Raw genomic sequence first — 16,812 nt, forward strand, 5'->3', positions numbered from 1 at the left:
TTGAAAGCAACGAAATTTCACCCATTCGGTGTGTCATTTTCCGACGCGGTACGTGGATTGGTTGGGCCACGGTCATCCGGGTATGGAGAGTATATAGTGGACCGTTGGCGGGTTGCCACGGTTTAGTCGGTGGCAACTGATCGGTGCCGAACCACGTCGGTTTGGACGAGTGATGCGAAAAGTGAAACCACGCATACGGACCACGGTGACTCCGGGTGAAAATGAAAGGAATACAAACGGTGCGGATCGTGTTCTTCCTGGTGCTAGTGCTTTGTGGGATGATACACTCGTCTCCACTTCCGTTGACCGCTGAAGGAAGACCTCTTACCGAGCAAACGCGTGGTGTCGGTATGATCGGTTTTCCATCACTGTTTCACGACATTAAGCATCAGTTTGGCAGCATTGGGCACGATCTTCGGAAGCTGATCACCTCACTGATGGGTGCCACACAGGTCGTCTACTGGAAGCCCCCATTTAGGCGACAACCCGTACGAAGGGCAGACACTTCTCATCGGCAACAAACATTGAATCGAATTCCGCGGCTTACTACCACCACGGGCCAGCCGACAACGCGCCAAAGCCGTCGCAAGAAAGCTTACACCGGTGACGATGAATTCGATGATTTCTTTTCGCTCGATTCGCTCGGTTTGTGGTGAAAGCGCCCGGAGCGTATGCAATCCCGCATTACATTACTGATGGTGTTTTCGATGTTTTTTGTGCAATTTTAACCGCTTTAGATTGTTTTCGCATAAAAACAGCATAAGTTAGAGTGTGTTTAAGAAGGGAAAACTATGGAGTACTATGTGACGATTCAGCATATATCTATCCCAAATCGAGTGAATAAGCCTCAAGATGGAAGCAAACATTTCGGCAAGTGAAAATGTAGCGTAAGCCGTGCTTTTACCGTCCGAACGAATTAGCGCGCTTCGGGTATATCTGCAGAGTAATTAATTTTCACACCAACGGTCATAATGGCATGCGGCGTAGAAATCTGCATGCATGCTGCAGTGTGTGTAAAAAAACAACATTCCCAAAACCGAAAATTAGTGAAATTTTTCTCTCACCCGGGGATGAAGTATTCCGATGAGTGCAAAAACAATGGAAATACCTTAAAACAATAAAGCAAGGCAAAAAGATGAGCGTACACTTTGGAAAGAAAGTTCCACAGAGACTGAAAACGGTTGCTACTAGTTTTGATGTGATGATTGTTTGTTAGAAGAAATGTTTGACTGTGTATGTTGTGTTAATTTAATGGTTAGAATAGTTCTAGCATATTTATTTTCGATTTATTGATAGTCAATAAAAATATTATATATTATTATTGTGCATCATCTTCTATTGTTTTTGATTTATGTGTTTTAGTGCGTATTTGTTCATTATTTTTTACATAAGTGATGAAACCATTTTTCTTTTGCAACCGTGCAAGCACTTTCATACAACGGATGTTTGTACGCATTTTAAATACACTACAGACAGGAAAAAAATCATTCATTCTCCCGCATAATATAAGATATTATCTTATTATCTTATCCCGCATAAGATAATCCTGTGAAATTTAGTTTACAGAATTTGTGTTTCAAGCCGTATAAATTTTTAGTTAGTTTTTGTTGTTTCATCTTAGTTTATCGTTGGTTTGGATTACTTTTCATTTATTAAAATTAGTCAATGCTTAAAACATAACGAAAATAGCCGCCATTTAAGCGACATCCCGTTCGAAGTGCAAACATTATTTAATGTTTATTTTTATTTTCGCTGACCGACGCCCTCCATACGTCAATCGTAATTTTAAATAGGACTAAGACACGCTTTCATTTCTTTCACAACAACATGTTCCCGAAAAAGTGTAGCTAAAGAAACCTAAATTACATCCAGCGTTAAGACAACATGAATAAAAGCCCTTTCCACTCGCACAAATCATCCATGAGCCCTTCATTCACTTATACGCATTAATTATGCTCTCTCGAGGGTTCTAACGCGTTGCAAACATTAACAAGCTACCATACGCTTTCCCTTCAACACACTTTTTTCGGTTCGGCCCATATTAAAACCTTTCACCAGCTGGTAGCTAAAGAAAAACGAGCTTTTTCATTGATGAGTCTGATGATTAGGGGGAGTAGTTGCCGTAGCTTATTTGATGGATTCTCAGTATGGTGCACACCATCGATCACCGTGCTTTACAGACCGTTGGATGTTTATGAGAATGCGCAGATGGACGGAAAGATGGAGGGTGCGATGATGATGATGATCATGATGCTAGAGCATTATCCGTAAGAATCCCTTTTGCATATACCGTTGCAGTACCGTTGCGAATTAAAGCATCTTTCCGCGGGCTGGAGAAGCTAGTTTTTCGCTCCCGCTTTGACCTAGAAAACGGATCGGTTTTTGGGATGTTCGTTGAAGCACGACGGGATAAAAACAGGTAAGATGCGAGCAAAGAAAGGGTTATGTGCTGCATGGAAAGTGAATTACATTATGCAATTATAAGAGAGCGAGAAGCATTATGCAATTACCGGACTTGTTTAAACAAACAAGATAAAGCACTTACAAGCGATGAACCGATTGATGAATGAAGGGTTTCAGTAACGTATTGTTCCTTTTAACACATTTAAAATAGGTTCGTCTATGGTAGGAATGCTAATGCTTTCATAAATCTGTTGGAAGTATAAGAAGAGTAACTTAGCAGGTGTTCTAGATCCTCCGATACTGTATTAAAAAAATATTAAATGTATGAGAATCTACGGGAATTAAAAACATTTGGAAATCCTTTTGTTTAATTAATTGTTTGCATTATTAAAAAAGAACTTCAAAAATGTATGGAAGCGCAAACCCATAAGATATTAAGTATACAGCCTAATGCAAAACGCCTAAAGTAATGCAATGTACAAAACAAAATTGCTCTCGTGAGTAAAATGATGACAGCTTCAAAGTATCCAATTTTATTTTTAATTCTACATTTCATTTATTTATACACAGATGCTAGAAAAAGTTTCTACAAGTTTTCTATCTTAAAATACATATTTATCTTCAAATAAACTCTGTCCAACGTTAAGAGTACTTCTTGTGAGGCACAATAAAGCGATCTTCATCAGATCAATGATTGTCAACAGATTAGTTTTGTTTATTATTTGCCAAGTACCACGCAGATATGCTGTACTTCATTATTATGAAGCTTTTACAAAATTTAATTTATACTAGTAAAAGCTCTTTCACAGCATTTCGGATAAAACTAATTCAGGAATTTTGGAGTGAGTTAACGTTAATATTTTTAAAAAATTAACGTTTTTCGCGCTTTAAATAATACAACAAAGTATTTTTAACACCCTCACAACACAAAAGATTCTTGTAAAATAAACAAAAAATAACACATGAAACCGAACATCCAACAAATTTATTACCCCAACACTACAAGAAAATGTAGAGATAAAATTTTTTTTACAGAAATTATCCTATGAAGCACAGGTCTTAAATGAATGAAAATAATGATAAGTGTTTGATTAAACAATAATTCTTGACCGCAGAAAATGCGAAAAATGTTTCCCATCGCTCAGAGCTCAAATCGATACGCCTCATTTGCAAAAGAACTCTATTATACAAGCCATTTCGATTCTTCTTTCTCCACTCTGACGATGGGAAATAGCAAATGTTGGATGAAATGCTTATGGCAACAGTTTCCCCTCAAAACCTTAATCGAGCACCATTTGCAATTCTTCAATTTAAAATATTTATAAAACGTTTATCAATGATTATACTTCTTGCGTTCGCCATTCCAAAGCACCCAACTTTGAACCACCTAAGGCAGGATGTGTCTTCTTGTGTTTGTGTTGGAATTTGCATCTATCTGATTATTTTTTCAATGGAAGATGCAGAAAAAAAAACAAAATTACCAAATTAGAACGGTACCATACGGATGGATGTGGTCCACTCGTTCTCTTTCTCTCGATCACATTGGAAGGAGCTGGCTAATATGCGTGAAGGAATGAGTAGAAAGAAGAAGAAAATAACAACTCCGAAGCAGAACATCTATCAATTAAACCAGCCTACAACTACGAAGCTAAACCATCTTCCCGCTGCCAAGGAATGGAAAGAAAATATGCTACTGGGGCACAGTTTTCGGACGCCTTTCTGGAACATACGTGCCCGATAATTTAAGCTTTGTTGCTTTGCTGCCAGCGCACCCAAATTACGACGGTGCGCAAAAACTTCTGGCGTGTGGTAATGGAATTAAGTTTGCTAAAAGTTTCCTACCCATACAACTGGCCAGCGGGATAGTTTTGGGTTGGAACAGATTGCCTTATCAGTTATGTGGCTTCATTTTGTTTTCTGTGGCTGGCTTCGCGCGGGAAGCTGTATACATCCCGCGCATCGTGAGCAGTGAGCTGCAGCTGCCGGTGATTGTTGCTGACGATTGAATTTATAGGACACGTGAGCAGCTAAATCGTCGGTGCTTAAATGCAGCAATTTCATTGTCTCAAGTGTTTCCTGGTTTTCCGATTATCACTAGATAACCGGTCAATTGTTGTGTGTGATGGAGGATGGAAATGGACGATCGAACTACTTTTAGCAGAGGGAAATTATTTTAAACGATGCAAATTCCCCAAAAACGGAACCAATCCACATTGAAACTTGATCGGGAGTAAGTCTATTATTTGGAAAAGAAGCATGGATGGAGTTGAATTGCCAAGTTGAATATACCAAGACGGCACATTAGGATGGAACGATGTAAGAAAAAGTATTTTATCTGCTAGAATCCAAGTGGTGATTCAGTGTTTATAGTTGCTGATTTCTTTCTACTGATTTCTTACTACTGTTAATTGAAAGAAATTATAATAGCACGATCTTAATCGTAGTCTTCGTTAATATCGCGTTAATCATATTTTGTTATACATTGTTATGCGATTTTACAAAACATCGTTAAGACGTAGAAATGGGATTGAATCATTCTCCAGATAGGCTGCGGAAATGAATTTTCCAACGATGGAGATTGATCGTGAGCATTTCAGAGAACTCTCCATGGTAAGATTTCGAAGCGGCTGTAGTACTTGATACTATATGGAGGTAATAAGTAATTATTTGACATGAGCTAGGGTGTAGTGATACTCTAGAAGAAGAAGAACAATATCCATATTCTCGTCCAAAACAATCTACATCGTCATCTACAGACAAACCCAGAATATTCAATAAAATTATAGATCTAATGTTCCAAAACATCGATCGAAGGCTAATTAAGCCTTTTGACGATAATTAACAAGTTTGAAAATTGATGGTCTTTTGCAATTTCCTCAACGAAAGGCAGCAAGGGTCAACAACAAAGGCTTAATTCGGAAGTTTATTTCTACAAGAAAAAGATCTTGAAATTTTAGCTCCTAAGATTTTGGTTTTAGATTGTCAATGATGTGACATTTGTGTCTCCTGTTTATACTTTGGACATTTGTGACTATCTTCATACTATGCCGACTTTAAAACTGTGGTTGATACAATTGACTGAAAACTACAAATTTCTGCGTGCTGCCAAAACCCTTCATGCCGAGCTTAAAAGATCTCAAATTAACCCACTATGCCTCAAATAATTCTTTTACAGTTTGATCAAATGAACGATTGCTTTTTACTCCTCAAGGTTTCATTTGAATACTTTGAGAATTCGCAGGTTTCTCCGCTATCCATTTTCGTTGCCTTCTACTAGCAACTAGAACATATGAAGAGACATAAAAATGTCCCGGTGTTTTTCATAGCTAAACTTCCATTGTTGGCTTATATGTAAGTTGTGCTGATGTTTAAGGATCGATTCCCAATTCTATCCAGATTTTTTCCTAAAAAAAAAGACTTTTTTTCTTCATTCAAAATATCACTATAGCTGGTTTTCTAATGTGAACGTTTTATTAAACAAAACAAAAAAAAGCAGCAAGAAAACGGTAAAGAAAATTCTGAAGAAAATCGAGCATAACAGAAAAACACGCACATTTCAGCTCTAAGCACATTTATTTTCGAAAGCTCTCAACAACCTGAAGAACGATGAACGATTCGCTCATCACAAAAAGGTTATTGAACGGTATTAAATCATCATCGTGAGTTTCAAAGCAACCGAAAAAACTACCAAAAAAAACCATAAGGGATCGCACCAATCCACCTGCAATCCCTACAATTTGAAGCCTCTTTACTTCGGGTACCTAATTACGCACCTAAACTGTAGCGATCGGTACTCGATTACAGTATTTTCCTTTGCACCGGGTTGAAACAAAAAGTGATACGAAAAATCGATCGCTTCCGGTATTCCGCAGCATCCACCAGACCGTCGCCGATCGACGTCGGCTAGCTTTGCCTTGGCGCGTGATCGTAACAGCGGCGGGAAAACTACCAACCACTCAATTACACGGCTGATAATGGGCACTTTTGCTTAGCCAGAAGACCCTTCCCGTGTAGCTTAATTTCGGTATCTTGTTTGGCAATTAACAACACCTTCAGGGCCATTTTCAGAAGCGTCCGACCATACGGTTGGCGCACCATTTCTCATCTCTCTCGGACCGCAGGCAAACGGAAAGGGAAAGCAGACTGACGTTCGAGCTTGTTTCGCGCGCGGTTCGCCAAGCAAGCATGGCACGTGGTTTCGAACGTGATCGTGAACGCCATCTGTCAACGGTGACAAACTGGAATTGGGCGAAAAAAAACCACCTGAGCAAGAAAACTGACCATACTGTGGGGAATGTATGGAGACAATCATTCGATAATGTTGGATGTTTTTGTGCAGGTATCAACATTTATGGAATTCGTTGACAGAATTCATACGTTTCTCTTCCTCCATCCGCGAGGTAAAAAAAAAAAATCCGAATATATCACATTTAGCATGTGTTTTTACGCTGAATTCCATTATCGCAATTGCGTTTCAACACACGTTGTAAATATGTCACTTAACGCTTTATATTTGCATGCCAGATGGAATGGCATGAGGACGTCCTGGTGTTTTGTTTTCTACACAATTCATACGCGCAGCGTGCTGCTTTCGTTACAGATCAGCACGGACCGTCATAAGCCGTCTCAATTCCCTGACATTCTGCAGCCCATATTCAAATGAATACCAGCTTGAAACACACGCTCGCCACGGGTGCACTAGGGCTTCAAATGAAAACGATTGTCCGTCCGCCCAGTTTCGAGAAAGTTAATCACCACCATCATGCCCATCGTCATCACCGTCAGCACGCTGTGCGGGACGTTTCGCGGATTTTGTTTTTGGACCGTTTGGATCGGGAAATTTGCCGAAACACCACCGGTGTGGAATGGTCGAAAGGCAGATTTTTGGCAGATATGTGAGCAGTTGACGATCACTGGACACTGGTTTGTGGTACGGTGGTACTAATGGAGAAATTATGCTTTCTTTCTATTTTATACGGTGTTTGGGTTTAGATAGAGCTTTCGAGATAGATCGTTGCCGATTTGCCAACCGTGTGGCATTAATCGATTATTGGGTGATTATTGTTGGCACTTTAAGGTGAGATTTAAGCGGCGGTTTTTTTTAAACCTATCGTTTAACTTTAATGTGTGTGATTGTGACTGTTCAGCTCATGAAAGTGATTGTTTTTAGGATTATTTAATTAAACTTAATTAAATAGTTAGTTATGTACTAACAGGCAACAGGTTTTCGTAGGCCTTGCGTTTTGCAAATCATGAACAACAATTTTGCGGATATTCAATTTTCTATTATTAAAATTTACCAGCAATTGACGGGAGCATTCATTTTGAAATATAAAGGCAAAATAATACCATCAAAACTACGTTTTTATTTTGAAAAGTTTATCATATTATTGAAGTATTTTCTTTTATAACATTCTTAGTTTTCTGGGTTTTGGTCAATTTTTACGATTCGCCGTTATTTTTTTTAATGATTTTTTAAGCTATGTTACTATATACTACTACTATATTACTATCATCGAAATATAGTAAATAACACGAACGTATATAATTACTCTGAAGGTTGAAATCTAAAATTTTCAATCAAAAACTCTACTCTTTGTTTGTACTTATAAATATAATTCTATTGTTCTGTTTAATTAAGCTCTAAGCGTTTATATTAGTATTTTCGTAAAATTTACCATTTTTTATGAATACTCTTCTTAAAATTACAGAAATACTTATGTCAAATATTAATCAAATAAACTTGTTGTTTGTATTAAAGCTGTTTCATTTGCTAGTTTTCTAAGAACAATTTATTTTTTGTTCTGTTCTCAAGAGTTTCTTCCTATTAAACACTTGATGAAGTTGTACATGGGATAGAGATTTCAGACAATTTTTAGTGAAGTTATATCTACTCACGGTTGATTCTCTTTTCATCCACACTTGTATCTGTTAAGCAATCTGCTTAAAAAATGCTTCATTTCCCAGCTTCCATTCTACGTACCCTCAAAGCTTCTTCCATCATGTAATACATCAAAAAGAAGAAACGAAACATAAATTCAAACCCCATCTGGCCACCCCAACGTAATCGGGAACGATAATATTCCAGAAAATGGGAAAAAGTTGTGCTGGCGATGGTTCGCACCGCTTCCCAGTTCCCGAAAGAAGGGGAACGCACCATTCGACCCAGCTGGACGTACATTCGACCATCCGATACCGAGCCGGACATCGCCGGAATGTGCAGTCAGTCGTGTGCCAGACTCCAACCTATGCGGATGCTTCGATCGGAACAGTTTACCGTGCGGTGAAAGATCAACTCAAGCTTAACCGGATTCATCGCATTTCTTCGAGTTCGATCATGGATTCGAACTATCTTTGAGTGAAGTGCATTTATGTGTGTGTGTATAGTGTTGCGTAATGTGGTAAACTAGCGAGAAAAAAACCGGACCCTGTCACTTTTGTTTGATAAAGGCAAGGGAAACATTTTCGACGTTCCGGGCTTTTTTTCGGGAGTGAAGAAGAAAGCACAAACGAAATGCACAGGGAAATGCCACACAGATGAAAGCCAACCATACCAGTGCTCGTGTGCCGGTGAAACTCGCCAAACAAGTCCATCCGGCCATGGTTTGTTGATCTGCCGAAAAAGAAGTCACCCGTTTCGGGCTGAAAAGCGAAGCAGAAGCAGACAGTAAACGAAAGTGACATAAATGAAAGAAACAATCAGAAAGGAAGAGTGATCGAGAAAAGAAATCTTTGATCGCCGTGAAAAAGTGCATCGTCCCACTAATCTAATAGCCAGAGGAGAATGTATTTATTTACGCTTGGATGGTGTATCCTTCTCACCGCGTTCTCAGTGACAGTGGCCCATCAATCCTTTCCGAAAAACCCATCCAGTGGAACGGAGCTGATCGTGCAAAGTGCTTCACGTGTCTCGGATCTCATCCCTTACCATGGGGCGGGACGATTACTTTTTCCGATTGAGATAAGCATACCGGATCTTATCAACGGAGTTTTATCAACGTTCCGGTACCTTTGGGTGCGGTTCCAATGGTTGCTCGGTGTCAGTGATACAACGATCGTGGGCGCGAAAGATCCACCCGTGTTGATGCAGCTCGTCACACCTTCACCAGCGCTGAAAGCGGTTCCACTCGCACCGGAAGCAGTGTTCTGTACACCGATCAAGACGGTGTCTGTCGAGGTGGACGACCCGGTGCGCCATCCGTACATGCACAAGACGAATCGTCGCAAGAGGCGTAAGAAGCGCCGACGGAGACCCACCGAAAAGACTGCCATCGATTGGGACATGGTGGCACTGGAAGCGTGGTCATTGCTGTAGGCCTAGTGTACGTCCTGGTGGTGTCTCGCTTCTCAATATCTCTTCCCTTTGAGAAGAAAAAAAACGCACTCTCTCAACATTCCAAACAAAACGTGACTGAATTAGTTTGATAAGTGATAAAGCGTACGGGAAGCAAATAAATTATAGCTGTACAACACTGAATCTAATGCGTTTTTATTGTTTCTCTTCACGCCTCGTTCTAAATATTTTCCACCCCTTTATCTTAATCGGATTCGGCACTCTAAAGGAAAACACGGGAAATTGGAGTGTCCAACTATCGGTGAGGTGGTATAACGTGTGTCACCGACAAACACCTTCCCAGACAGACCCGCCCCGGTAAGCGTGTGAAAATGTGCTAATGATATTCAACTGTCAGCGTCTGAAAGGAGCGAGAGAAAGAGGACAAGAAAATAATCTTTAGCTGACCTTCTTCTGAACGCTGATTGTTGTGAGCCAAAAGATGCTCCCGGGATGAATGATTCATGCTCCAATTCTATGCTCATCCATGCTTTTCGGTTGGTCTTTGCCGGGATCAGGTACACAAAATATGCATTTTTCTTTTAATATTACATGACCCCTTGGGGAAGAAATTGGGACAACATGTTAACCTAAATTAATGAAATTAATTAAAGCAGTGCACGTGTAGTTATTGTAAGACACCTGATTTTTATAGCTGTGTACCATGCGCGTCAAAAACAATTTAATTTGTTTGGCATTTAAAATTGAGAAGGGATTTCATTGACTTAATAAAGAAAGTGAATTGTCTTTGTGTCACCTCACGATTATTTACCCTACTTAAAAAAAAGTTAATCAAATATATTGTGCCAAAGTTGTACATAATACCGAAATATTTCTCATTTAAGATTGATAATGAAAATCTCTTTTCTTTACTTCATATTATATTTGATAATTATACTTGTTTTTCTCTCTCTCTTTCTCTCTCTCTCTCTCTCTCTCTCTCTCGCTCTATCTATCTTTCTCTCTATCTATTTTGTTGGCTTTTAACGACCTCTAAGGTCACGCCTTCCATTAATGGGTTACTAGACTATTTTTACCGCGTAGCCGGATATTCAGTCCTTCTTACGGGGGGGGGGGGGGGGGCGGTCCTGCTGGGATTTGATCCCCGGTCCTTCCGTATTGACCGGCCACGTTTATCACATACACCACCGGCATTTTTAATGGAAATTTTACATGTTTTTCGAATTAAAAAGGTTTCAAACAGATATTTTAATGTATTAAATCGTTTAGGTATTTTTAGGGATAAAATTCGATTCATCTGACCCATACTTTCAAGCCAGCACTCTGAACAAATCAATTGCACAACGATTTTTTTCATTTTATTGCTTTTTATATGTGTGTTACTTAAAGGTTTAACAAGTTTATATTACAAACTAAGTGGTACTTAAGATAATCCTAAAAATAACATAATTTATCCTAACAGAGAAAAAAGCGAATACGGAACGTAAAAACGAAAATACGGAACGCATGTTGGTATTGATTTCAAAACGCTATAAGGAAGATTACATATTTCTCTTTGTAAACCGTATCCTGACGATGACAATGATTCAGATGATGTATTTTCAATGCACTTTTTGTTATTCATTTAGCAGTTATATTTTGCTTATTCCTCAAAAATCCTTTGGAACGTAACGTAAACTTTCTTCAGTTGTTCATTTTAAACGGTTGTATCAAAGCTCATTCAATGCGTAACGCTTGTAACGCGTGGCGAAAAAGCTCAACGAAAGCTCATTCTCCACTGCTACCTGCGTTCACAACCTTCACAACCTACAAAAGACATCAAACGGTTTTTCGCCACATTTTCAAATTGTATTTACGTTTTATGATTCATTAATGTTACGTTGATAAAAAAAAGTTAATTGAATTGCAAAGAGCACTTCAATTAGCGACATCTTAGCACAGTAGTTAATAAATTACCTTTTAATTTTCGCGATGGAAGAGTCAACTTTCAGCAGAACCAGTTGGAAGAAACTAATCACCCTACATAGTACAAAATATTTGACACAACATATTACAAAAAAAAACAAAAAATAAATGAACAAATATTATATCTTCCTTGAAAATGCTTGAATAAGTCACTTGATTCATTTTAAATTAAACATAGAAAGGCTTGGTAACATCGTATTTACATATGATACAGTCTTCACCCGCGGTAAGGCGATACTCATGTTATGTGAAATCAACATCAAATTTGTAGCTAATTTTTGTACTATGCTTATAATTCAATTTTTCATTTATGTAAATGATGTGTGTATTGTTTCTGTTTTGTTGAGGATATTTACAACTGATGCAACTGATGAAATATCACAAAATACGAATATTTAGAACTAGAATATAAATATGAATAAGGCTAGAGCATCAAAATTGCCCCAAATATGTCATGGTTGTCGAATTCTACATAAATCCCATCTTTTACATGTTCACCTTGAGAGCTAGAAGGTTAAATCTGTTTCTACAACCCAGCACAACAAATGTTATGCGGTCCTTGATGAGGACGCTGCGATACTCTTATAAAAGATTGTTTCTTAAAATATCGTCACGGAAATCCGTTTTATAGGCGATCGTGCGTCGGTCAGAAAACATTCGGGCTGATGTTTTAATGAATGAAACTTCCATCTCTTAATAACTTTCAATGGACCTTAAGCGCTACAACTTTTGCGCAACATGATAATCGATACCCTTCGCATCATCAAACCGAAATTTATATGCATGCTGTGCACCCTTGACGAACCGAATAGAAAACATCATTTTCCCACACAACATCTATTTCCTCACGAGGTCACAATACTACCGATGCGCTCGGTTACCGTAGATACTCAGAGTTACAATTTTCAGCAACCCACACTAGGTCGGGTTATGAGTGTCAAAGGTTTATAGAGATATTGGGAACGAAGGTCTCACATAAGGCGACTCGAATAAAAAAAAAGCCCAGAGGTTAGGAAAGCAACACCAAATTCTTCGTCAGTCGCAGCTTCACGTTCCTCAGCGGTTGAACAATGCGTATAAATATGCTAATTCCTTTTTCACCTTTTCGGAGCTGGTCGCATGCCGATCGGACCTGCATGCAGAGACCGTTTGCTCAACAGATGAACTTGAATGTGTGATATATTCACCGGCCTGCACAGATGTTCGTATTTTCGCGGCCAATGTCAGTGTCGCGAACGCGAATATATTCCCGAGGATATCATCCAAGCATTAGGCCACATTTTGCCGATGTATGCAAAACTTGACCGAATCCGGTAAGGAACTGGTAAGTGTCGAAGGTGTGTCAAATGTTTCTTCTAGTGTGAAGATAGAGTGTTACGGTACTGCTTGAGCTCCACCCTATAACATCACCACACCAAGCACTTGCTTAGCATAAGCCGCATCCGTTTCATAGTTTATAGTTCCATCGGCATAGTTTGATCATTGGTAGGTGATTTAGTCCAAGGGATGAAGGTAAAAAAAAATTTGCTCAATTTCTAGCGTCTACTTCGTCGAAAGGTTTGGTTCAATATTGACCTATCAATCAATATCTGTTTGCCCATTGCGTCTTCGGGCATGTATCCACTTTCCTGAGTGGTGAATGAAACGGTACCGCTGAAACTTTACATCACGCTGAATGCAAACACACGGAACTGGATCCTCCCGGGTGTAGACGAACCGCTCAAGTAACTATGCCGGAGGAAGTCAGCAATGCAGAATTCCACTAAAAACGCACGATACTAAATGAGGAAGTGAGTTCTCGGATAAAACATCTTATTTATAGAACGATTAGATCGAGATCGAGTTAGATCTTTCATCTAAGCGGTTTGCTACAAGAGATCGAAAATGAATCGATATCACACATACACACACATTAGCATAAAGAACCATACGTTTTCTATTATACTTTAACCATTCTTTAAAACACACACACACACACACGGACAGGCTCATCTCTGTATCCGCGTTACTCAGGTGACAAATGTGAGAGTCCATTAAAGCTATCTATTTATCAACACCACAGCCAAGCCCTCGTTACGGTACGGGTCATTACATCATCATACGGAAGATTTCATTCATCAGTCAGGGAGGTCTTTTAATGTCTACACGAGGTATCGATCACACCGAACAGTCAAACTAGGTAAATGCTTCGAGTACATGCGGATGCTAATTTATGCGCTAATACGAACCTTCCTCCATGGTTGATGATAGGATTTTTTTTTTTTGAAATTTTTAGAATATCGCGTGTATACCATAGAAAGACGATCACTATTGTAAGCGGCGGGTGTTTGACCAACAGAGCGTGACAATTTCCACACCCCCAAAACAATCTGGTTTTGAGCTGATGTGCGAGTTTTTGTATTGAATTAATTAATTCAGAGGTCGGCAAAGTCCTGCCCGCGAGCCAAATGCGCCCCGCGAGACGATTTGATTCGGCGCGCGAGAAAAATTTTGTAGAGCTCTTGAAGAACAAAACATGCAATTATCACGATATCAGATAATTTTGAGTCCTGTGAATCCAAAACAACACCACTAATTTCGTATCTATCTACATTTTCTCGAAAAAAATCATCTAATCTCTTAGGTAATGAACCCTGTATCCACATGTTTCAAGATTTGTTACAAGTATTTGGCCCGCAGTTTCAGGTTAATTTTTACTGCTGGGCCCTTTTTGGTGAAAACTCTGCCGACCCCTGAATTAATTAGATATTCACGATTCCTTGGAGCTAAGCTTGCTCGCTATCGGTTGATCATCGCTCCTGAAGGTTACGAATCTATTTACAAAGACGATCTCAGGTGCTGTAAATTACATACGATTATAGTCTATAACACAAAACGATTCTCAAGTCTAATAATAGAAAACATACTATGTATTCGTTTTTCGGTATATGTAACTTTATTTATTTTTTGTCATGCGTCGCATTTTATCTTCTAGTAGAAAAACAATACACCAATAAACTACGGTACCTTCTCCTGTACATGTTGAACACATGTTGAACAAACTCCCTACTGGCGAAGGGTATCCAAAGAGGTAAGCATTCTTGCACCTTGCCCGATTGTAGACTGGCCATCTAATCCGCTCTCGCATTCCGAGAACCGAACGTGATGTCGGTCGAAATGAAAAAAAGGAATCCTTGTTCTGTATGCTCGATTGGTAACAGTTTTATTCCATCGTATTGTGTACGGAAAGGTGTGTACCTCTTCTGTAGGCGCTCTATAGTTTGTTGTTTCCCCCCATTTGCCGCTTAATAAAGGTGGACACCATCTAATGAAGAGAACGAAAGATAGATGACAAGAAGCGTTAGCATATATTCCGCATGATCACTAATTGGTTATTATTTCTCTGGCAGAGGTACGTACGTGCGTGATCACATCCTGGGTACGGAGCTGCTAGTTTAAGCGCTGGAGCTTTTGGTGGTGCAGCGTAGAGCACTGGAACTTTAGCCGGAGCTGGTGCTTTGGGCACTGGAACTTTAGCCGGAGCTGGTGCTCGGGGCACTGGAGCTGGTCGGGGCGCTGGAGCTGGTCGGGGCGCTGGAGCCGGTGCTGGCACTCGGGGCGCTGGAGCTGGTGCAGCAGCAACGTAGTGTACTGGAGCTGCTGCAACGTAGTACACTGGAGCAGGTGCTGGTGCCACATATTGGACTTTAGGAGCCGCATAGTAAACGGGAGCTGGTGCTGGTGCAGTGTAGTGCACTGGGGCAGGAGCCGGAGCAGTATAGTGCACTGGGGCAGGAGCCGGAGCAGTATAGTGCACTGGGGCAGGAGCCGGAGCACTATAGTGATGGTATGCTACTGGCCGTGGTGGTGGAGGTGGTGGTGGTGGATAATGTACATGAACATAGGTCTTCTCCTTGTGGAAGAGCTTGCCCAACAGATCCTTCTTGTGCAGCAGACCAAACGTCGCATCACTAAAGGATACAGACACAACCACCAGACACAACACCGCAATGACACGACTCATTTTGAACGAACTTAGCTACAACTGGAGCTGATCCTTCTTTAGACACTACTGACGTGCTCTGTGACCGTACCGAAACTGATAACCATTCAGCCGGATGTTGGTCTTTTTGTTACCAACCGTCCACCGGTACTGCCCATACAATTCTTGCTGATCACAATGGTCGCACTAATACACTACCACCACTCTCGCTGCTTACTGATCTAAACCTGTGTCTAACGTTTCTTCCCACTCCGCGCAACAAAAGGAGTAAAACATTGAAAGAAGGAGTATAGGAATACGCTTCGGCGTAGAGTCGCGAGACATGCAGCCTCCGAGAAATGGAAATTTCAAACCCGTTTTCAAGACCATCACATTGACCATATCGGTTAAGCAATACCGGAGACATCGTTCGTTCCGTTGGTGGGAGAACTCAATCCCCCTCTACCAGAGCGCTGGTCCCTCAAGGGATCATGATAATAGATTTATGCTAATTTTTCATTTTCGATTCATTTTCTGCCAAAAATTAAACCAATCGAAAGTTATTGCACGTTGTTCCTGGTGTTCTTTGGGACTACTTCTTACGGGAGGCAGATTTCAAGTTAACCATTACCGTGGAGATTGGGTTGATTTGAAGTTGGTTATGTTTGAGGTAAAATAGTTTAAGCACCTGAGAATATTTCTCATTCTTGGTAGCTACAACTGGTAGAAGCGTTTCATTCGTTAAAAAATTGAATCCACCAAATCCAAAGATCGTTCATGAATTTGCTTCTAAACGAATTTCCATCCAGTTGGATTGTTCGAGAACATGTGTCACTCTCCCTCTTCTCATAGGAACGCGGAAGAATACAATATCCAAACGGGGTGTTCTTAGAGAAGGCCTCGTTTACCGTCCAAACTGCCGCATGGAATTCGAACCGGTTTTTGGAAAGAAGCTGTGTTAGCAGACTTTCTTTGGTTTGCCAAAAAAAAACTGGTGCTCGTGGAGCTGTAGTGCTTATGGAGTATCATAATGCATATAAATGAGATGAACAGGTTCTTACCTTCCTTGACATGAAATCATTCCTTCTGCAACGCATACAGAACAGATAATGGAGAACCCCGTGAACTATACACGAAACGAGATTCTGATAAGCGAATGTCTAGAAATAACTGCTCGTGTGAGAATTTT

The 16,812-nt window shown here is 40.0% G+C and overlaps 2 protein-coding genes across 4 annotated transcripts in view; one reads left to right on the forward strand and one right to left on the reverse strand.

Moving 5' to 3' along the window:
* The window catches only part of LOC125771689 (synaptic vesicle membrane protein VAT-1 homolog-like), a 443,804-nt gene that overhangs the window by 301,598 nt on the left and 125,394 nt on the right, over nt 1–16,812 (forward strand). The gene's annotated exons all lie outside the window — the stretch shown is intronic.
* On the reverse strand, nt 14,558–15,754 carry LOC125771716 (skin secretory protein xP2-like). Its single transcript, XM_049442653.1, has 2 exons — nt 15,062–15,754; nt 14,558–14,966 (listed from the first exon to the last, which is right to left on the reverse strand). Exons 1-2 carry the CDS (start codon nt 15,663–15,665, stop codon nt 14,947–14,949), a joined length of 624 nt encoding a protein of 207 aa, XP_049298610.1. The 5' UTR covers nt 15,666–15,754; the 3' UTR covers nt 14,558–14,946.

The sequence above is a fragment of the Anopheles funestus genome, chromosome 3RL, assembly GCF_943734845.2.
Source record: "Anopheles funestus chromosome 3RL, idAnoFuneDA-416_04, whole genome shotgun sequence".
NCBI lineage: Eukaryota > Metazoa > Arthropoda > Insecta > Diptera > Culicidae > Anopheles > Anopheles funestus.

Excerpts from the sequence above, each read along its gene's own strand:
- LOC125771716 (XM_049442653.1), bottom strand. The coding sequence starts at position 15,665 with ATGAGTCGTGTCATTGCGGTGTTGTGTCTGGTGGTTGTGTCTGTATCC. Across the intron at positions 14,967-15,061 it reads CCCAGGATGTGATCACGCAC|ATGGTGTCCACCTTTATTAA; the intron begins GTACGTACCTCT and ends TCTCTTCATTAG.